The sequence below is a fragment of the Primulina eburnea genome, chromosome 1 (genome assembly GCF_022965805.1).
Source record: "Primulina eburnea isolate SZY01 chromosome 1, ASM2296580v1, whole genome shotgun sequence".
Taxonomy (NCBI): domain Eukaryota; kingdom Viridiplantae; phylum Streptophyta; class Magnoliopsida; order Lamiales; family Gesneriaceae; genus Primulina; species Primulina eburnea.
In genome coordinates this window covers 6,820,564-6,842,930 of record NC_133101.1, presented here as the reverse complement: position 1 = coordinate 6,842,930, position 22,367 = coordinate 6,820,564, and the positions used below count along the sequence as shown (strand labels likewise).

Genomic DNA, 22,367 nt, shown 5'->3' with positions numbered 1-22,367 from the left:
AGATTTATATTCGAGTATTCGCCGATCTTAAATGTTCGTCCCGGAGGTCAGGCATCCGACCGCCTCAACTAGTATTGTAGGGGAGGAGTTTTGCTTCTCATACCTTGTAGATTTGACTGTGAAAAAAAAGATTGGATTTTCTAGCAAAAGTGTTAATGTGTTGGACGATAATGGAAGCACGCTTTTGCAAGTTGAAGGTGGATTTTGGCAATTCAAGAAGAAGAGAACGATGTATGATTCAGTGGGTGCACCTATTATCACAATGCGCCAAAAGGTACGTACCTTTCTACACCGGCAAATCGAGTTGGCGACGAGGGGGCCAGCAATCGAAAATTTTCGAACTTTTTATGTAGTTTTTGCTAAATATCATGTTTCGTCCGTCCCTCTCCCCCGCTATCGAATCTAGTGAGTAACCGCCCTTTTGTCCCATCTCACCTCATAGTCAAAATTTCAAGCCTGTGGTGCACGGGGGGAGTGTATGTTATTCAATTTAAGACACTGAATTATGCAATATATGAAATTTCCACGTTGACTCTTAGGGTAGTTATTGAACGTCTCACGTAACATGTACGAATTTACGAAATTTTATCTAGGATATATGTAATAAGTGAATTAATAGTGCGAAATTTATTTCACACTGATGTGTTTCACTAGATGTAATGTAGCCTCAACCCTATTAACTATAATTGCAAGTCGGACTAATTGACTAATAAAGATAATATTTTTGGTCGAAAAACCCTTCTGGACATGATCAAAATCTTGCCTCTTGGAGGCAAGAACTGAAAGCTGCAGTAACAATATGCAAATTCTTGATCTGTTTTAGAAGGTTTCATGGCGCCAAGAATGGATAGTTCATCGTGGAGATGGAGACAATCTTCTGTTTACAGTAGTGCAGCAGACAAGTCCTATCCAGCTCAAAACACAACTTCAAGTGTTCTTGGCTTCAAATCTCACCTCGCAAATTTGCGACTTTCGTGTAGTAGGAAGCTATTTGTCTCAATCTTTTAAAGTTTATAAAGGTGACACCGTGATCGCCGAGGTACGGGAAAAAAACTAAATTTTTAGATATAATTTTTTGCAGACATAGTGTTCGGGTTAAAATGTTTTTTTTGTTTTTCTTGCTATGGTTTAGGTAAAGCAAAGGTTCAAGTTGGGAAGCTTGGGCAAAGAGATCTTTGAAGCCAGAATCTATCCCGGGATTGACTATGTGTTCATTGTGTCACTACTTGTAATTCTTAATGAAATAGATTAATCGTAGGCAACAATTTTACGTTTCATCGTATATGTGAAATTACGAGATCGCTGACATGCTGTCGTATACTCGAGTCTTAGATATATATATATAAAACAATATGTGCTAGCTAAGCTGTACGTACATAAATAATACGTCGTCCCCACAAGCAAAATAACTAAGATCAAAGTAAATATCATGAAATGCTCGCCAATAATTATCAGATACATGATGAGGCATCCAAGATCCGTGATCATCACACAAATCTGAACCACATCTTACTCGACCCAGCCGAAATACTCTTTCATCAATCCGGCATAAGACGCCGACTCGTCGGAATACATAAATCCCATTATAAAGTCCACTGATATGACCACCATAATTCCTAATCATGAAGAAGGCTGGAATAACTCCTAAGACCTTGGATCCCTGCGCCAATTATGCTAGTCGACACGTTGAAAAACCGACCCCGGGACCTCTCGTCTATGTGGGCCGGCCTCGCTTTTGGACAGGAGAGGGGTGACAGCTCCGGTGGCGAAGGTAGCCGGAGCCATGGTGGAGGGAATTTTCGGTTTCTTGATTGTGTGACATAAACATGTGTGGCCCATGCAAGTTGTTAATTTTAGAATTTGAACCTAACTCAACCTCAAAAGCTAGTTCAAGGAAGAGATTGTCCAAAATTATATATACAACTATCCAACTGATGTGAGGCAACTAACACACCCACTCACGCCCAAGAATGAACATCTGGAGCGTGAAGTTTACAAATGACTCAATTATGGACAGAACGGGTGACCCAACTATGGACAGGTCCAACACATAACGGTGGGAACTGAGCTCTGATACCATGTTAAGATTGGAACTTGGACATAACTCAACCCAAAAACTAGCTCAAGGGGGAAGATTATCCAAGACCATTTATACAACTCTAAATTATTTTATCCAACCAACGTGGGATAATTAATATAAATTGTCGACTGGGTCATGTTGGCAAGTGAGAGAGATGGTATTTAATTTCTGGAGTTCTATTGTTGATATCCAAAGGTTCATTTTTTTTAATGACAGGTGTGGATGAAATTATTATTTAAATTTCAACAAGCAAAATATATATTTTAAAATACGATCATATAGCCGACTTTGAATGAACAAATCCAAAAGCACAAGGAATAACGACTCCTAAGCCATTATTGTTATGTAGGTAGACAGACGCCATTGCACCTGACTCTTTAAAATTCAATATTTAATGGCGGCATTGATTATTGTTGACCTTTATTAATCACGTGTCATTATTATCTTAATTGTCCAAAGCTTTTTTTTTATGCATATACATAATTCAACAATGATTAATTTTTGGATAACTAATTAGAATCCCACAAGCAAGAGATTTTGAATATTCTTTGCCACGTATAATGCTTTTACAATAAGCAATTTAAGTGCCAATGAATACTTGCATGGGAATTTCAAGGCTTGCATGGCAATCAAATAAAATAAAATCCTACACGCCAGATATATTGTTTTTCTTTTCCAGAATGTAATGATCAGACACAAATTATTTAGAATAATGATGGTATTCAATAGATCCATTTTACAAATTCCCAGCTAATGCCCGAGTGTATGATAACGAAAAGTTGCAAGAGTCTCAGCTAAGGTCCATAGTTGCCAACTGAGAAGCAGGCTTTCGAATCATTCGTAGGGGAGATGAGCAGTGTTTTTAGGAGTCGACCATGAACTGGTCGAGGAGAGGTAGTAACGGTCGGTTCGCGATGTTATTTCCACGATGATGAATGTCTCCGCTCTTCATTTCTTGACAAAATAACTACACAGGTTTGAGTAGATGGCAATCACACTCGTCCCCACAGCCAGAAAGACCACTAGCACAGCCAACACCTTATCTCGTGTAGTTGAGATTCGAAGAATGTCTCTGCAGAAAAAAGTCCAAAATAACAGATCACAAATAATAATTTATCAAGAAAAGTCAGTCGATATGATCTGGACAAACTTGAATTTTCTCAAAAAGCTCTTTGAGAGTTGAGACAGCGGTTAAGACGAAAATGATATCATAAACTTAGCTAACATATATGTACCTAAGAATGATTGAGCTTGGGAATATGAACATGAGGAACATTACAGTCGTTGTCCCCATGAACTGAAAGAAGTACCATATGTTTGGAATGGCTATTGCTGCCATGTATATGAAAGCAACTAGAGAACACGTAATAGATAAAAACCGAATGTTTGCTTCGGCTAACGCGCTTCTTTTAGGGAAGAATAGTTCGTCAACATTGACCCTTAGAGAGTAGTTCATCACGGGAAACACCAGCATGAGGTGAATTGCATAGCTCAATCTGATGGTGTCATTGAGAACTGTACCGATAAATGAATCTGGAGTTTTTTCGAAGTTGACTAGCATATCAGCCATTATCGAGTCCCCAAAAAGCAAGTAGCCAAAGAAACCGACAGCGAAATAGATTGCAGTACATATTACAAGTGCGATTCGGACTGCAAAAGTCATATCAGATGGTCTGCCAAGTTCAGCTCTAACAGGATGAACTGCATGCACAAGCAGTTCTAGATTATGAGCTATGCTTTATCCATGAATGCAACACAACTTTCAGGATTCATTTTGCCTGGTCGAATGTATCTACATTAATATAACAATATTCTTACCATTTACATGACATCCAAAGGCCGTCACAATGACTGGAATAGTGGTGAAGAGGTCAAACACAGATACACCATTCGAAAAGTCAGGAAACAGTCGTGGACTTTGTGTTTTCCCAACAACCATGGCATGTATTGCCATCACTGAACATAAGGCGACGAAAAATGCAGCTAGTAGCACAGATAAAGCCGAGATATGCCTCAAAGAATCTGCAGGTAACAAAAACTGTCTCATTCTATTATTACACATATAGCTATTTAATTATTCTAAACAAAACTGTTTCCTATTAATATTATCGATAAATCACCATCAGTAACCTATGCGACGGATAAGAAGCAAAGGAAGCAAGACGAAGAGAACAACAACAATGAGTGAGCATGCACGCGAATTCCACCAGTGGATGCCAAACCATTCTTGCAGAACGCCCAAGTGTACTGTTCCTTCAGATTTATTCCCTGAGAGGACATCTCCTGTAAAATCATTCAAACTAATCGGTCTTAAAACAGACAACAAATTCATGATGTTAAATAGTGGCACATCGGTAAAAACAACTCACCAATTATAATCAGATAAATTATCAAAGCTCCAAGATTGGTGATCATGACACAAATTTGGAGTGCCACCGATCCGCACTTCCCAAAAGACTCAGCCATCATCTCCCCATACGTATTCGACTCACCCGAACTCGTATACTTCAACATAAACTCCACCGTAACTTCCACAAAATAGGCAATAATCAAGACAACAACAAAGCTAGGAAACACGCCCAAGACTTTAAATGAAGCCGGAATCGACATGATCCCGGATCCCACCATGCCTGTAGCAATGTTAAATATTGCCCCATAAATGGATCCACCCTCAGAAGATCTTATAACATCATTCGGCCGGGGTTGCTGGACCAATGGGGTTTCAACTCCACATTCTTCCTTTTCTACAATCATCCTCAGCTATATATACTCACTCAATCTAAAGTGCCACAAACCACAACTGGTGGTGGCAATCTTCAGGTATGTGTTGTTTTCTGGATGGCGCTCACAAACACCTGCCAAAAATACACCACAATATCCTGAAATTTACATGGTCACATTTGGTTGTGTTTTCTTATCATCAAAGTTTCTGTTTGATTAAAAAAAAATTGACTTGCGTAAGAATTTGAAGCTTGGAGTTGAAAAAATAACAATTTTCAAAGCGAAAGCTTAAATATCATCCACATCAACAGGCAAAAAAACTAAAATATATTTGAAAATTCTTAATCTCAAAAACTCAATCCAAATGAGGTTAGTTCCCGATCAGGGATTTCCAAATACTTCTTCTCTAACAAGCTTCACAGCTATAGTTGATGACATCACTATTGTTACTTCTTGATTCAATGAAGCTTACTAGTAAAGAAAATAGGTGCTAAAACATAACACGAACACAAACAGGCAATCTCAGCAAGATCGTAGCAGCTACTGGAAAATATTTTATAGTTTTCGATTTATAACACAAGTTTTGCAATAAAGTTATCACATAATTTTCCATCATTCTGCCTTTGCTACATACGAAACCTCCCATTGGATTTTCCACATCAAGATTTCTGTGAGAAGTTTCTTTGTTTTTCTGATTTTTTTAATTAATATAAAATTGAGAATAAGAACAAACCCACATGAAATTTCACCTGAAATACGATTAATGCCTCCAAGAAAGTCTCTTGCGCCTATTTGCTCTCTCAAATTACAGCACGGTACCCACAACTTTTCTTCAGCAGAAGTATTAATATTGAAATCACCTAGGCCCGAAAGATTTTACCTTACCTTTTAGGCGTGCCGACGATGTTTATCAGCTAAAAGGGATGCCAAATTGTTGCTCCCGAATTATTTTTCCACCAAGTCAAACTGCACAAAAGCTATGGCATCTTCCATTTTTTCGTGTTCGATAATTGGACTAATCCTACCAATTTTTGTGTGTGTTGATTGTTTGATGGCGTCATTTCTCCTTAAAGTCCGTAAACGGCTGGCGGTGTGGGGACAGAGAAAAGTGGGGAAATGAGTCATTGAAGTCATTTAGTTTTTAAATAGAAAAAAAAAATCATCTTAATTTTCTTATTTTGTCTGAAAAATAAAAAAGTTAAATTAATTGAAATAAAAATTGCACATCAAACACATAAAACTTCATCCGGAATTCAACTTCAAAATTTCATTAAACTCTATCGAAATGTGTAAAATTCGACTCGAATATGGAAATATTGACTCAAATGTGAAAAGTCGACTCAAATTTTAAAAATTTGACCCAAATATGAACATCTCGATTCAAATATGAAAAACTTAACCCAAACTCGACCCAAATGTGAAAAGGTTTACTCGAATATGAAAAGTCAACTCATTATGAAAATTTTGATCCATGCTAGACCCAATGTGAAAACTTGGCTCAAACTCGATCCAAAACTGTGAAAACTCGACCTTTATACAATATGTATATAAATATTTAGTTAAATGTGGTATAGTGTAGTGGTAACGTGTTGTATTGTGAAAAACACATGGTTTGAATCTCAATTAAGTTAAAATATGATATTATTTTTTTATTTTATACTAACAAATATGTATAGAGATTATATTGTCCTTTAATCAATCTCATTGACCAAATTTAAATAGTCAAGACTCCCTCCAATTAAATTAAATCAACAGGGAGTCATATATATTTTAATGACCATGAGAAAATTTGAATTTATCTGGACAAAGTTTTTTAGGAAAAAAGTATTTAATTATAAAAAATTTAAACCCAAAATTCCAAAAATTTAATATATGTCAAAATACATATATTTTGATGTTTTGTGTGTGGTTTTATTGTGAAAAACTAGCGGGAAAAGGACCAAAATCTGAATAATTACGTGAAAAAATATTACTGTTTTTTGGGTCCTGTTAGTTTTTATAACATAGAATTAGAGTTATGTGTTGGGAATCTGATGCTGCACGAAATTCGTGTGATCAATCAATCCGGTGAACACGCTGAGAATATCCGCTACTTTTGCAGTCCACCTTAAAAAATATCGGGGTCGCCACCTATGTCACGAAATGAGTTTAGAGGTGTCGGTAGATACCTGGGGAAAAATCCTCCAGCACTCTAGTTAGCAAACACCTCAAGATACGTACTCACAAAAGCTAGAGACTATTGAAGCATAAAATGAGATAATGTGAATGTTTTTTTTCTAAAATGGAGAGATAGTTCATATTTATAGACTTCCATGATGGGTCATGGGCTTGAATATAATGGGCTCTCTGTTGAGCCCATTTTCCTTAATTAATGGCTCATACCAATCTTTATACCTTTAATCAAATTTTAATTATGCCAAACTAATATTCACAAAATTAAATAATTTTCTAGACTAAAACCCATCATAAATCCCTCACTTTCGAACACCTACACTATACAGAAGGTGATCGAGAGTATTAATTTAACCGAAGAAAAAGTTTTCCCCCACGTCCCAAATAAAATATAATAAATTAACATCAAATTCGTTTTATCCTTCGTTTTAATCATGCCACTAGGTCAAATTAAACCATATCTCCCTATATAAGGGTCTCACACACATCATTTCTCTTCAGACTCCCCGTCGCCATGTCAGGTATCCCTTTTTGCTTTGATTTCTTTCTTTATGAGTCACTATTCTTGATTTCTATATTATATACATATATTCACCTGCTTTTCTTTTATTTTTTTAATGTATGCTCCATGAAACAATCGTCTCTCTTCTCCCTTCTATTCGGTTTACTCTCGTAATTTTGTGAGCCACCCTGGAACTCTTCGACCATTACGCATTGGTACGACCTTGGTGGAGAAAAATGTCTAAAAGCTCCAGCGATACCATCCTCTTCATGGCGCCTTTCTCTTCTGCAAACCGATCGGAATCATAAGTGATTTGTGACCTGCAAATCGCTCAAGTTCTGCAAAAATGGTGGCTTGTTCCACACACTTCCTTGTTTTCTATTGGTGTTCACATAAGTAAATAGCTGCTATTTGATGAATGACGCTTGTGCGATGGTTCTTGCACTAGTATAATTTTTAGTTTTTACTTCGCTACTGATTATTTCGGCGATTATTAATTATGAAGTAGTATATATCAATCAACTTCGATAATAACATCGACGAAGTAAAACATTATTTGTAACTTCAAAATTTAAAAAACACGGGCTTCGCTTCTAATTTTTTGCAACATTTTACTTTGACAGAGTAGTTTTGATGAAGTAAAAATTTAAAAAAATTCAAATTTATATTTAGTGAATTAAAAAATGAATCGTACTTAACTTTTAATTTTTCTTAATTATTTTGTAAAAGATGAACCAATAGTTAACTTTTAATCTCCGTCGATTTTTAAATTGTAGCACTTAAAATCTGAAATAGCCAATCAACCGCAATTTAAGTAAAAAATTTAAATATATAATTTTATTTGAAAAGGAGACTGAAATGTTAATTTTATTTACTGAATTAAAATACAGTCCAAAATCCACTCATAACCCTAATCTACGGTTCTCCTCCCGCTGCTCCGTTTCCTTCCAATTATTTCCTTCACTTTCAGCCTCGACCTCAGCTTTCGCTTCAACAGCTGCCTTCAGGTTTGTCATTTTTGGGTGGGTGCTTCGGATTTATGCCTGGTTTCTCGATGATTGTTGCTGCTTGCGGTATATGTTTTGAAGGGCGTCGATTTTGGGTGTTTCAAGATTTCATTTTTTTTTAATTTTGTGTAACTTATGATTTACCAAAAACAGAAGAGAGTTTAAAAAATGGTGGAACTTACGGTTCCTTCCAATTGATTTTTTGTTTATTTTTTAACTGCTGCGGTTCCTTCCAATTAATTTTTTTGCTGCTTGCCTCTCTGATGTGAATTTAGGAATTATATAGTTGTCTAAATAAGGTATTGAACGAACAAAATATATTGCCCCTACCTTATGGTTTATATAATCGACATTTAGCGCAAGATCGGTGAGCTGAATAGTAGAAATCAACACCGATTAAAAAAAAAATCCAAACTTCAGATAAATTTGCCGGGATTTCGGGGATAAAGCTTGAAATCAAATCGAGGTTACTTGTGTTTCGGGGGAACCCGCGTTTGGATTTGGGTCTATGATTGATTGTCCAAGGTTTTGCGCAACGGTAATTTGATTGGAAATCATTCTGATTGTTGTTTACCTTAATCTCAGCCAACGTTGACTCGTAAATTTCTGTTTGGTATCTTGTTGGTTTTGTTGGGATACTGTACATTGCTTTCAGACTCGTACAGCTCACTTAGTGCATTGTAGGTGTTTGATTATTTTCCTCAATGAGTAAGAAGATTGAAGGGTCCATTTCTTGGCATACTTGGCATTCATCTTCTGATATTTTATCTTGAAGTTATGAAATTCATCGAGTTTTCAATTATGTTAGTGTAATAATTGACTGTTTAAATTTTCAAATTGTTTTCCTTTGTGATGGAGTGTAAAGTGTTAGTAATTGTTTGAATTATGAGTTACAAATTTCTTATTTAAAGTATGTTTTCTAGCAATTCGTCGTTTTCTATTAGTGGAATATTATTGTCTATGTGGAGAACTCTTTTAATTAGCTTTGTGTGTGCATTTTTTTGTAAGGTACCCTTTCAAGTGATACCACCAATGCATTGGGAGGAATACATTTCTGAAATAGCATCAAGCATAATAAAGGAGCAGAGTCCTAAACTGTTATGCATTACATTGCTTGTGCCCCTTTACGACATTACCGCCCTTGTTTGTAAATGTACATTCTTTCCTATTTTCCTATTTGGTGTGCTTATAACTTGAGCACAGTATTGATACATCTCACATATACTTCTTGTGCAGTTATCTGGAAAAGAATGGCGGCACGTGCTTGAGTTTAATCTCGTTATTAAATATCTGCACCTTTTATTTGTGAACAAGTAATGGGCTTTTCTCTTTTCGGTTTATTATAATAAGTTTTGACTATCTCTTTGATTTCACCTGTGTGGATAATGTGTTCCTTGCTCATAGCTGCGCTGAAGAATCTCAGTTCTCAAATAGTTTCTGTAGTGACCCGTTCCAGAATCACCTACTAATCAGAACTTAAGCATGCAAAATTAACATTTAAAACTGAATCAGGTAAACAACGGAAAAACAGTAATACAACCCAATCGAATCTGTAAGTACAAAATACTTAAACAACCAGATCGAACTAAATACCAAGAACAAATACCAACAACTACAGGTCAACCTCTGCCAGCTCCCTGTCCACTCCCTCCTGGGCCGTCCAACCTGAGACCTGCCCCATCGAATAGGGTGTCCAAAACAGAGATAAACCGAGGACGTGAGCATAAAACGCTCAGCACCGAAAGCATGAGTATACAAGACTATGACATGCATGTATGCAAAATGTACTGGATACCAGGATCTGGGTATATCGAAATACTGCTCAGGTAAATGACGTCAAGGTATGTAGCACTCTGCGCCGTCGCACCAGGAGGTGGCTCCCATACCAAAATAAACCTGTGGATATACCGGTGACCTGACCACCGTCGGCCAACGGGGTCCAACCATCCACAACAAACGAGGGCTGAGCACCCTCTCAACAGGCTATCTCAAAGATAATCAGGCTCAACATGATTATGCAAATGCCGCATAATAAACCATGCATCATATGACAGATAATAATGCAACATATAAACATGCAACACATAGTAAAGCATACTCAATCCTGCTATCTCGGATAGTACTTTCGTACCTCAAATCAGTAGATCCTAGCAATCAGCCCTAGAATCAAGCCTGCGTCCGTAGTCAGCCCACTGATGCCGCTAGCTCCCAACTAGAGCACAGCTCCGCTACAAGACTAGTAGCTCCCCGCTAGTGCCTAATCCTCGGGAAAAAGACTAGAAACCCATCAGAAACGACTAAAACGCTCTGGAACACTCGGAATTGGCGAGTAACAAATGAAGCCTCGCGCCTCTATTTATAGACAACGATCGGAAGATCCGATCCACTTCGGAAGATCCGATCCGGCACACTTCGGACGATCCGAACTCTGATCGGACGATCCGAACCTTGCATGTCTTCCATGTGTCCAGACACCTGTCTTCGGACGATCCGAACCCTGATCGGACGATCCGAACTCTGCATGTCTTCCACGTGTCCAGCCACCTGTCTTCGGACGATTCGAACCCTCTTCGGACGATCCGAACCCGCTTCGGACGATCCGAACTCTGTTCGGTCCTTCCGATCCCACCGAAATATAATTAATCCAATAATTAACTCAAATTAGGCATCGGGATACTACATTCTCCCCCCCTAAAAAGGATTTCGTCCGCGAAATCGAGTCTGAAGAATGACAATTCTGAACAACAATACATTCAACTTAAGAATGAATTACAACTGAAAGTACAACTGAAATTACAATCATTACTGAAAATACTACAACTAGAACAACTCTGGATGCTCTGACCGCATGCGACTCTCTAGTTCCCAAGTAGCTTCTTCAGTACCTCGGCGCTGCCACTGCACTAAGACAAGAGGAATAGTCTTATTCCGCAGTACCTTATCCTTCCGGTCTAAGATCGAAACCGGTCTTTCCACAAAAGACAAATCCGGATTCAGCTGAACTTCTGTCGGATGCAAAACATGAGACTCATCCGCTACGTATCGTCTCAACAAGGACACATGAAACACATTGTGAACACTAGACAGATACGGTGGCAAAGCTAATCTGTAGGCCAAATCTCCCACACATTCTAAGATCTCAAAAGGACCAATGAATCTCGGAGATAGCTTACCCTTGAGTCCAAATCTCAGAATCCTCCGAAAAGGTGATACCTTGAGAAACACTTTCTCGCCTGCATCAAAATGAAGAGGTCTGCGCTTGGAGTTCGCATAACTCGCTTGTCGATCTTGAGCAGTCTTAATCCGCTGTTTGATCACAAGAACTTTGTCCATGGCCTGCTGAATCAATTCTGGACCCTCGACCTGTCGTTCTCCGATTTCCTCCCAGAATAGAGGAGTACGACAACGTCGACCATACAATGCTTCAAACGGAGACATACCAATACTCCTATGAAAACTGTTGTTGTATGCAAACTCTATCAGTGGCAGATGATCCTGCCAAGCTGGCCCGAAATCCATCACACAAGATCTCAACATATCCTCAAGAGTACGAATAGTCCTCTCTGACTGACCGTCAGTCTCTGGGTGATATGCAGTACTCAAACTCAAGGTAGTGCCCAAAGCTTGCTGAAAGCTGCCCCAAAATCTAGATGTAAATCGAGGATCTCTGTCACTAACGATACTCACGGGCACACCATGAAACCGTACAATCTCCTGAATGTACAACCGTGCCATCCGATCGAAAGTGAAATCTCTGTTATACGGAAGAAAATGGGCAGACTTAGTAAGTCGATCCACTACCACCCAGATAGCATCTCTATTCCCCACAGACATAGGCAAGTGAGTCACGAAGTCCATCGTGATATGCTCCCACTTCCACTCCGGAATAGGAAGATTGTGCAACAAACCTCCAGGTCGTCGATACTCAGCCTTCACCTGCTGACAGACAAGGCACTTGGAGACATACTGATAAACATTACGTTTCATACCTTTCCACCAAAATCGAGTCCTCAAATCTTATACATCTTGTTGCTCCCTGGATGAACACTCAACTTGCTACGATGAGCCTGGGACAAAATCTCCTCCCTCAAAGTGTCATCTTCCGGTACAACAACACGACCAGATAAGCACAAAAGACCCTCGGACTGATAGTGGAAACCAGAAGTATTATCTCCATCAGCTAACCGAGCTAATTTCTGAATCTTAGAATCAGACATCTGAGCATCTCTAATCCGAGAATACAAAACTGGCTCGGACAAAATAGTAGCTATACGGATACTCTCTGTTCCCTTCCGATGCTTACAATTGAATCCCATCGAACAGAAATCCTGAATAATCCCAGATACAGCACAAGTCTGAAGAGCAGATAATCTCACCTTGCGACTAAGAGCATCGGCCGTGAGATTCGCAGATCCTGGATGATACTTGATCTCACAATCGTAATCCTTGAGTAGATCCATCCAACGACGCTGACGCATGTTCAACTCAGCCTGAGTGAACAGATACTTCAAACTCTTATGATCAGTGAAGATCTCAAATCGCTCACCATACAGATAATGGCGCCAGATTTTCAAAGCAAAAACGATCGCTGCTAATTCCAGATCATGAACAGGATAGTTTTCCTCATGAGGCTTTAACTGTCTCGACGCATAAGCAATCACATGCTCATTCTGCATCAGAACACACCCTAGTCCCTGTAAAGAGGCATCGGTGTAAACACTGAAACCACCAGATCCAGACGGTAAAGCCAAAACAGGCGCAGATGTCAAACGTCTGCGAAGTTCCAAGAAACTCTCTTCGCACTCTGATGTCCATTCAAATGAAACATCTTTCCGAGTGAGCTGAGTGAGTGGCTTAGCAATCTGAGAGAAGTTGACAATGAAACGGCGATAATACCCAGCCAATCCCAGAAAACTGCGGATCTCGGCTACTGTCGTCGGACGCGACCAGTTCAATACCGCTTCCACCTTACTTGGGTCAACTGAAACTCCCTTGCTAGAAATGACATGACCAAGGAATACAACCCTGTCAATCCAAAACTCACATTTACTCAACTTCGCATAAAGCTGATTCTCGCGAAGCGTCTGTAAAATAATCATTAAGTGTTGTGCGTGTTCTTGCTGATCATGCGAATAGATTAAGATATCATCTATAAACACCACAACAAACTTATCCAAGAATTCCCGAAAAACCCGATTCATCAGATCCATAAAAACTGCTGGTGCATTCGTCACCCCAAAAGGCATAACCAGAAACTCATAATGCCCATACCGGGTCCTGAATGCAGTCTTCGATATATCTCCCTGATGAACTCGAAGCTGATGATAACCAGACCTTAAATCAATTTTGGAATACACAGAGGTACCTTGCAGTTGATCAAATAAATCATCAATCCGTGGCAACGGATACTTATTCTTTATCGTAGCACGATTCAACTGCCGATAATCTATGCAGAGCCGCATAGAACCATCCTTCTTTTTGACAAAAAGAACTGGTGCTCCCCACGGGGACACACTGGGTCGAATATACCCCTTGTCAAGAAGATCCTGCAACTGCTGTTTCAATTCTTGCATCTCCGATGGAGCTAAACGATAAGGAGCTCTAGAGATTGGTGTCGTGCCTGGCACTAAATCAATGCCGAAATCCACATCCCGAACGGGAGGAAAACCAGGAATCTCCTCGGGAAAAACATCCGGAAAATCGCAAACCACTGGAATGTCACTGATACCGACACTATCTGCGGACGAATCAATAGCATAGATAAGGTAGCCTTCCCCGCCCGACTCTAAAGCACGACAGGCTTTCAGAGCAGAAACCACAGGCATCGGGGGTCGCGCTCCCTCTCCATAGAAAAACCAACTGTCGCCCTCAACTGGACGAAACTGCACAAACTTCTGATAACAGTCCACAGTAGCTCTAAACACAGTCAGCACATCTATTCCCAGAATGCAATCAAAATCCTCCATCGCAAGAATCATCAAATTAGCAGTTAAAACATTACCCTCAAACTCTAGAGGACAACCCAAAACTAGACGTTTAGCTAGCACCGAATGACCCATCGGCGTGGAAACAGATACCACAACGCCCAAAGAAGTGAAAGGTAACTTATGACGCTTAGCAAATCTCGCAGATATGAATGAATGAGATGCACCAGTGTCAATGAGAACGTAAGCAGGTAATCCACATAATAAAAACACACCTGCGATAACTCTCTCGTTCTCCTCAGCCGCCTGATCCTGGTTAAGAGCAAAGACCTGCCCTTGAGTACGCGGTCGGAGGTTAGAACCCTGAGTAGACTGTCCCTGCTGTGGCCTCTGATGAACTGAAGCCTGAGAACCAGATCCTGATCCTCCGCCCGTCTGTGGACAATCTCTCTTCATGTGGCCCATCTCACCGCACTTGTAACAAGCACCCGCAACCTTGCGACAACGCTCCGTCGGATGATCCTTCCCGCAGTGCTGACACGGGCCCCTCTTCTTCCCAAAATGGTGAACTCCTCCAGATCCAGAGGAAGAAGAAGTAGATCCAGCTTTCTTGAATGCTTGGGCGCGGGGACCCAAGAAACTAGTAGGACGAGCAGACTGCATGGCTCGACCTCTCAGCAAACTGCCCTCAGCCTGGCGACAACGATTCACAAGACCCTCATACGATGTCGGATCATCGCAGACAACAACCCGATCATAAATCTCCTGATTGAGGCCCTGAAGAAAATGGTTATACTTGGCACTAGCATTGTCACTGACATGCGGAACATACGGAAGCAACTCAAAGAACTTCTGCTGATACTCATCAACAGACAAACTTCCCTGCTTCAGATTGATCAACTCAATCGCCTTGGTCTGCAGAAGAGCTGGCGGAAAGTAAAGCAGCATGAAAGCGGCTTGGAAATCGGCCCAAAGAACTCGACCCTGTCGCTGAACTATCGGTGCAGAGGTAGACCTCCACCACTTGCGCGCACCACCCTCCAGCAAGAAATCAAGGGTATCAATCTGCTGCTCCGCCGAGCACTGAAAAGTCTTGAAGCAGCTCTCCATCCTCTCGAGCCAGTTCTCCGCAACATCCGGGGTCTCACCGCCTGAAAGAGGTTTCGGCCCCATCTGCAAGAACCGATGCATACTAAAACTCCGAGGCTCATCACGACGGTGTTGACGACGTTCTCGATGCTCTCGACGACGCTCCCGATCGTCGCGGTCTCCCCAGCGTCCAACGCTGCCATGACTACTAGCATCGTCGTCAAAACCAGACATCTCTTAGCTACAAAAGTTACCAGAGATTAAACCCAAAAGAACAGTTCCTAATCCCAAAATCTTAATGCATGCTCTGATACCATAAATGTAGTGACCCGTTCCAGAATCACCTACTAATCAGAACTTAAGCATGCAAAATTAACATTTAAAACTGAATCAGGTAAACAACGGAAAAACAGTAATACAACCCAATCGAATCTGTAAGTACAAAATACTTAAACAACCAGATCGAACTAAATACCAAGAACAAATACCAACAACTACAGGTCAACCTCTGCCAGCTCCCTGTCCACTCCCTCCTGGGCCGTCCAACCTGAGACCTGCCCCATCGAATAGGGTGTCCAAAACAGAGATAAACCGAGGACGTGAGCATAAAACGCTCAGCACCTGAAAGCATGAGTATACAAGACTATGACATGCATGTATGCAAAATGTACTGGATACCAGGATCTGGGTATATCGAAATACTGCTCAGGTAAATGACGTCAAGGTATGTAGCACTCTGCGCCGTCGCACCAGGAGGTGGCTCCCATACCAAAATAAACCTGTGGATATACCGGTGACCTGACCACCGTCGGCCAACGGGGTCCAACCATCCACAACAAACGAGGGCTGAGCACCCTCTCAACAGGCTATCTCAAAGATAATCAGGCTCAACATGATTATGCAAATGCCGCATAATAAACCATGCATCATATGACAGATAATAATGCAACATATAAACATGCAACACATAGTAAAGCATACTCAATCCTGCTATCTCGGATAGTACTTTCGTACCTCAAATCAGTAGATCCTAGCAATCAGCCCTAGAATCAAGCCTGCGTCCGTAGTCAGCCCACTGATGCCGCTAGCTCCCAACTAGAGCACAGCTCCGCTACAAGACTAGTAGCTCCCCGCTAGTGCCTAATCCTCGGGAAAAAGACTAGAAACCCATCAGAAACGACTAAAACGCTCTGGAACACTCGAATTGGCGAGTAACAAATGAAGCCTCGCGCCTCTATTTATAAACAACGATCGGAAGATCCGATCCACTTCGGAAGATCCGATCCGGCACACTTCGGACGATCCGAACTCTGATCGGACGATCCGAACCTTGCATGTCTTCCACGTGTCCAGACACCTGTCTTCGGACGATCCGAACCCTAATCGGACGATCCGAACTCTGCATGTCTTCCACGTGTCCAGCCACCTGTCTTCGGACGATTCGAACCCTCTTCGGACGATCCGAACCCGCTTCGGACGATCCGAACTCTGTTCGGTCCTTCCGATCCCACCGAAATATAATTAATCCAATAATTAACTCAAATTAGGCATCGGGATACTACAGTTTCAGTGTGGAAAGATATTGCCAAGAATTTAGATGTTCTTTAAGTTTCCTGTTACTTTCATGCGTGGTGGAAGGATATCTTGGACTAGATTTTTGTATTTTTTTTATAACTAACATGGCGCCAACAAAGTTTTGGGAATTCAGATCACTTGTGTTGGAGGCTTAGGAGTTAGGGTATGAGAGATATTCATAGTTCATACCAGTTACCAACCTTTATGATTGGTTCTTATGACATAATCTATCGTTGGAACTTGAAAAGTAATTTTTCCTTTGGATTTCCATTTTCCTTGTTCATTGTGTTTATGTTTTAAGTTTGATTTTATCACAATAGTACTTGCAAAATTTTAAAATTTTCCACTGGACATGATTAGAGTAGTTATCTTGTACATTTTACATTTCAGTTTGTAGGATCAATCAAGAACCAATATTACAACTAATCTCAATATGATGAAGTCAGAAGTGAATGGAGTGAATTCGTCTATTTGTATGTAGGTGCTTAAATGGATCGTGTGCGTTGGGATAAATCTTTGGTTTGTCATTGTGCATTTTAGGATATGCTTGTGGATTTACACTTTCGGTTTTGTGGATATACTCGTGGATATATTTTTGGGTTATACTTGTGGATTTGTGGATATATACTTGTGGATTGGTAGATTAACTTGTGGATACATACACTTTGAGTTGAGTTACCCGCCTTTCTTCTTTCTTGATTCCGAGTTTCTCATCCTCTCTATTCCTTTTAATAAGATAACGAGGTTCTATAGCTTCTTCGATGCGAATGTACTTTTCTACTCTTTCAAGTAATTCTTCCAAAGTATTCGGGGGTTTTCCCGTTATTGACTCTTTAAATCTCCGATGACGGAGGTTCTGCTGCATGATTCCTGCCAGTAAATCGTGATTGACATGCGGGACCTCATGAAAGGCCTGAGTGAATCGTTGTACGAACTGTCGAACTCTCTCAAGCTCTTTCCCTCTCTCTGGACTATGGTGAACAAATAAGATGCTGTTTTGAGATACTTCCTATTAATGGAGAATTGTTAAAGAAAACGTCTGGTGAGTTCCTCCAGACTGCCTACTGTCCCCGGGGTAGCTTGTTGAACCAAGTGAGGGCTTGTCCTGATCGGGTAGTTCGAAAGATTTTACAGTAAGCAGCGTCGCTGATATCATAAAGGTCCGCCTTTGCATAAAATTTGTCGAGGTGATCTTGTGGATCCCCTTCTCCTTTATACTCAGATAGGTTTTCTATCTTTAATCCAACCGGCAGCATTTTCGCTAGTACAGCTATGGTGAAAGGGCTACGCTGTGTAGGTAAAATTGCCAATGAAGCCACTTCTCCTTTCTTGGCGTGGAGTTTTTGACAGGAAGGAGGTGCATGGCTATGAGCCTCGTCTTCTTGAAGTGTAGTCCTCTTCTTTAGGTTTTTCGGCGGCACGTCGTTGGTCCCGACTACCCCTCTTTCTCGCATGATTCTGTAGTATCCCGATGCCTAATTTGAGTTAATTATTGGATTAATTATATTTCGTTGGGATCGGAAGGACCGAACCGGGTTCGGATCGTCTGAAGAGGGTTCGGATCGTCCGATCAGGGTTCGGATCGTCCGAAGACAGGTGGCTGGACACGTGGAAGACATGCAAGGTTCGGATCGTCCGATCAGGGTTCGGATCGTCCGAAGACAGGTGTCTGGACACGTGGAAGACATGCAAGGTTCGGATCGTCCGATCAGAGTTCGGATCGTCCGAAGTGTGCCGGATCGGATCTTCCGAAGTGGATCGGATCTTCCGATCGTTGTCTATAAATAGAGGCGCGAGGTTTCACTTTTTACTCGCCAATTCCGAGTGTTCCAGAGCGTTTTAGTCGTTTCTGATGGGTTTCTAGTCTTTTCCCGAGGTTTAGGCACTAGCGGGGAGCTACTAGTCTTGTAGCGGAGCTGTGCTCTAGTTGGGAGCTAGCGGCATCAGTGGGCTGACTTCGGACGCAGGCTTGATTCTAGGGCTGATTGCTAGGATCTACTGATTTGAGGTACGAAAGTACTATCCGAGATAGCAGGATTGAGTATGCTTTACTATGTGTTGCATGTTTATATGTTGCATTATTATCTGTCATATGATGCATGGTTTATTATGCGGCATTTGCATAATCATGTTGAGCCTGATTATCTTTGAGATAGCCTGTTGAGAGGGTGCTCAGCCCTCGTTTGTTGTGGATGGTTGGACCCCGTTGGCCGACGGTGGTCAGGTCACCGGTATATCCACAGGTTTATTTTGGTATGGGAGCCACCTCCTGGTGCGACGGCGCAGAGTGCTACATACCTTGACGTCATTTACCTGAGCAGTATTTCGTTATACTCAGATCCTGGTATCCAGTACATTTTGCATACATGCATGTCATAGTCTTGTATACTCATGCTTTCGGTGCTGAGCGTTTTATGCTCACGTCCTCGGTTTATCTCTGTTTTGGACACCCTATTCGATGGGGCAGGTCTCAGGTTGGACTGGTCCAGGAGGGAGTGGGCAGGGAGCTGGCAGAGGTTGACTTGTAGTTGTCGGTATTTGTTCTTGAATTTAGTTCGATCTGGTTGTTTAAGTATTTTTGTACTTACAGATTCGATTGGGTTGTATTACTGTTTTTCCGCTGTTTACCTGATTCAGTTTAAATGTTAAATTTTGCATGCTTAAGTTCTGATTAGTAGGTGATTCTGGAACGGGTCACTACATTTATGGTATCAGAGCATGCATTAAGATTTTGGGATTAGGAACTGTTCTTTTGGGTTTAATCTCTAGTAACTTTTGTAGCTAGCGATGTCTGGTTTTGACGACGATGCCAGTAGTCATGGCAGCATTGGACGCTGGGGAGACCGCGACGATCGGGAGCGTCGCCGAGAGCATCGAGAACGTCGTCAACACCTGTCGTGACGAGCCTCGGAGTTTTAGTATGCATCGGTTCTTGCAGATGGGGCCGAAACCTCTTTCGGGCGGTGAGACTCCGGATGTTGCGGAGAACTGGCTCGAGAGGATGGAGAGCTGCTTCAAGACTTTTCAGTGCTCGGCGGAGCAGCAGATTGATACCCTTGATTTCTTGCTGGAGGGTGGTGCGCGTAAGTGGTGGAGGTCTACCTCTGCACCGATAGTTCAGCGACAGGGTCGAGTTCTTTGGGCCGATTTCCGAGCCGCTTTCATGCTGCTTTACTTTCCGCCTAGCTCTTCTGCAGACCAAGGCGATTGAGTTGATCAATCTGAAACAGGGAAGTTTGTCTGTTGATGAGTATCAGCAGAAGTTCTTTGAGTTGCTTCCGTATGTTCCACATGTCAGTGACAATGCTAGTGCCAAGTATAACCATTTTCTTCAGGGCCTCAATCAGGAGATTTATGATCGGGTTGTTGTCTGCGATGATCCGACATCGTATGAGGGCCTTGTGAATCGTTGTCGCCAGACTGAGGGCAGTTTGCTAAGAGGTCGAGCCATGCAGTCTGCTCGTCCTACTAGTTCTTTGGGTCCCCGCGCCCAAGCATTCAAGAAGGCTGGATCTACTTCTTCTTCCTCTGGATCTGGAGGAATTCACCATTTTGGGAAGAAGAAGGGCCCGTGTCAGCATTGCGGGAAGGATCATCCGACGGAGCGTTGTCGCAAGGTTGCGGGTGCTTGTTACAAGTGCGGTGAGATGGGCCACATGAAGAGAGATTGTCCACAGACGGGCGGAGGATCAGGATCTGGTTCTCAGGCTTCAGTTCATCAGAGGCCACAGCAGGGACAGTCTACTCAGGGTTCTAACCTCCGACCGCGTACTCAAGGGCAGGTCTTTGCTCTTAACCAGGATCAGGCGGCTGAGGAGAACGAGAGAGTTATCGCAGGTGTGTTTTTATTATGTGGATTACCTGCTTACGTTCTCATTGACTACTGGTGCATCTCATTCATTCATATCTGCGAGATTTGCTAAGCGTCATAAGTTACCTTTCACTTCTTTGGACGTTGTGGTATCTGTTTCCACGCCGATGGGTCATTCGGTGCTAGCTAAACGTCTAGTTTTGGGTTGTCCTCTAGAGTTTGAGGGTAATGTTTTAACTGCTAATTTGATGATTCTTGCGATGGAGGATTTTGATTGCATTCTGGGAATAGATGTGCTGACTGTGTTTAGAGCTACTGTGGACTGTTATCAGAAGTTTGTGCAGTTTCGTCCAGTTGAGGGCGACAGTTGGTTTTTCTATGGAGAGGGAGCGCGACCCCCGATGCCTGTGGTTTCTGCTCTGAAAGCCTGTCGTGCTTTAGAGTCAGGGCGGGGAAGGCTACCTTATCTATGCTATTGATTCGTCCGCAGATAGTGTCGGTATCAGTGACATTCCAGTGGTTTGCGATTTTCCGGATGTTTTTCCCGAGGAGATTCCTGGTTTTCCTCCCGTTCGGGATGTGGATTTCGGCATTGATTTAGTACCAGGCACGACACCAATCTCTAGAGCTCCTTATCGTTTAGCTCCATCGGAGATGCAAGAATTGAAACAGCAGTTGCAGGATCTTCTTGACAAGGGGTATATTCGACCCAGTGTGTCCCCGTGGGGAGCACCAGTTCTTTTTGTCAAAAATAAGGATGGTTCTATGCGGCTCTGCATAGATTATCGGCAGTTGAATCGTGCGACGATAAAGAATAAGTATCCGTTGCCACGGATTGATGATTTATTTGATCAACTGCAAGGTACCTCTGTGTATTCCAAGATTGATTTAAGGTCTGGTTATCATCAGCTTCGAGTTCATCAGGGAGATATATCGAAGACTGCATTCAGGACCCGGTATGGGCATTATGAGTTTCTGGTTATGCCTTTTGGGGTGACGAATGCACCAGCAGTTTTTATGGACCTGATGAATCGGGTATTTCGGGATTTCTTGGATAAGTTTGTTGTGGTGTTTATAGATGATATCTTAATCTATTCGCATGATCAGCAAGAACACGTACAACACTTAAGGATTATTTTACAGACCCTTCGCGAGAATCAGCTTTATGCGAAGTTGAGTAAATGTGAGTTTTGGATTGACAGGGTTGTATTCCTTGGTCATGTCATTTCTAGCGAGGGAGTTTCAGTTGACCCAAGCAAGGTGGAAGCGGTATTGAACTGGTCGCGTCCGACGACAGTAGCCGAGATCCGCAGTTTTCTGGGATTGGCTGGGTATTATCGCCGTTTCATTGTCAACTTCTCTCAGATTGCTAAGCCACTCACTCAGCTCACTCGGAAAGATGTTTCATTTGAGTGGACATCAGAGTGCGAAGAGAGTTTCTTGGAACTTCGCAGACGTTTGACATCTGCGCCTGTTTTGGCTTTAC

General features: G+C 41.7%; 3 protein-coding genes across 10 annotated transcripts in view; 2 read left to right on the top strand and 1 right to left on the bottom strand.

Annotated features, from left to right (window-relative positions):
• LOC140810797 (protein LURP-one-related 14-like) lies at positions 1-1,291 on the top strand. Its single transcript, XM_073168692.1, has 3 exons — positions 1-274; positions 824-1,039; positions 1,133-1,291. The coding sequence occupies exons 1-3, from the start codon at positions 32-34 to the stop codon at positions 1,250-1,252; spliced, it is 579 nt and encodes a 192-aa protein (XP_073024793.1). The 5' UTR covers positions 1-31; the 3' UTR covers positions 1,253-1,291.
• A 1,436-nt stretch (positions 1,292-2,727) lies between these two features.
• LOC140825240 (amino acid transporter AVT6C-like) lies at positions 2,728-5,904 on the bottom strand. Of its 4 annotated transcripts, none has more exons than XM_073186909.1 (6): positions 5,531-5,904; positions 4,450-4,914; positions 4,211-4,363; positions 3,899-4,102; positions 3,316-3,781; positions 2,728-3,152 (listed from the first exon to the last, which is right to left on the bottom strand). In XM_073186909.1, the coding sequence occupies exons 2-6, from the start codon at positions 4,832-4,834 to the stop codon at positions 3,029-3,031; spliced, it is 1,332 nt and encodes a 443-aa protein (XP_073043010.1). In that variant the 5' UTR covers positions 4,835-4,914; positions 5,531-5,904; the 3' UTR covers positions 2,728-3,028. The 4 variants fall into 4 exon arrangements, with proteins under 4 accessions (XP_073043010.1, XP_073043002.1, XP_073043001.1 ...); XM_073186901.1 differs by having other exon boundaries at positions 5,535-5,904; XM_073186900.1 differs by having other exon boundaries at positions 4,450-4,935; positions 5,551-5,904.
• Positions 5,905-8,344: 2,440 nt separating this feature from the next.
• LOC140825209 (uncharacterized) overlaps positions 8,345-22,367 on the top strand; it is a 40,513-nt gene continuing 26,490 nt past the window's right edge. For 2 of the 5 annotated variants that reach the window (XR_012116593.1, XR_012116589.1), the window contains exons 1-2: positions 8,345-8,482; positions 9,491-9,795. Coding sequence is in view for 1 of the 5 variants with exons in the window: in XM_073186848.1 (XP_073042949.1) it covers positions 9,868-9,931 (64 nt within the window). In the remaining 4 variants the exon portion in view is untranslated. Of the gene's footprint in view, positions 8,483-9,490; positions 9,932-22,367 lie in introns of all 5 variants that reach the window. The other 3 variants (XR_012116592.1, XR_012116591.1, XM_073186848.1) reach the window with 3 other exon arrangements.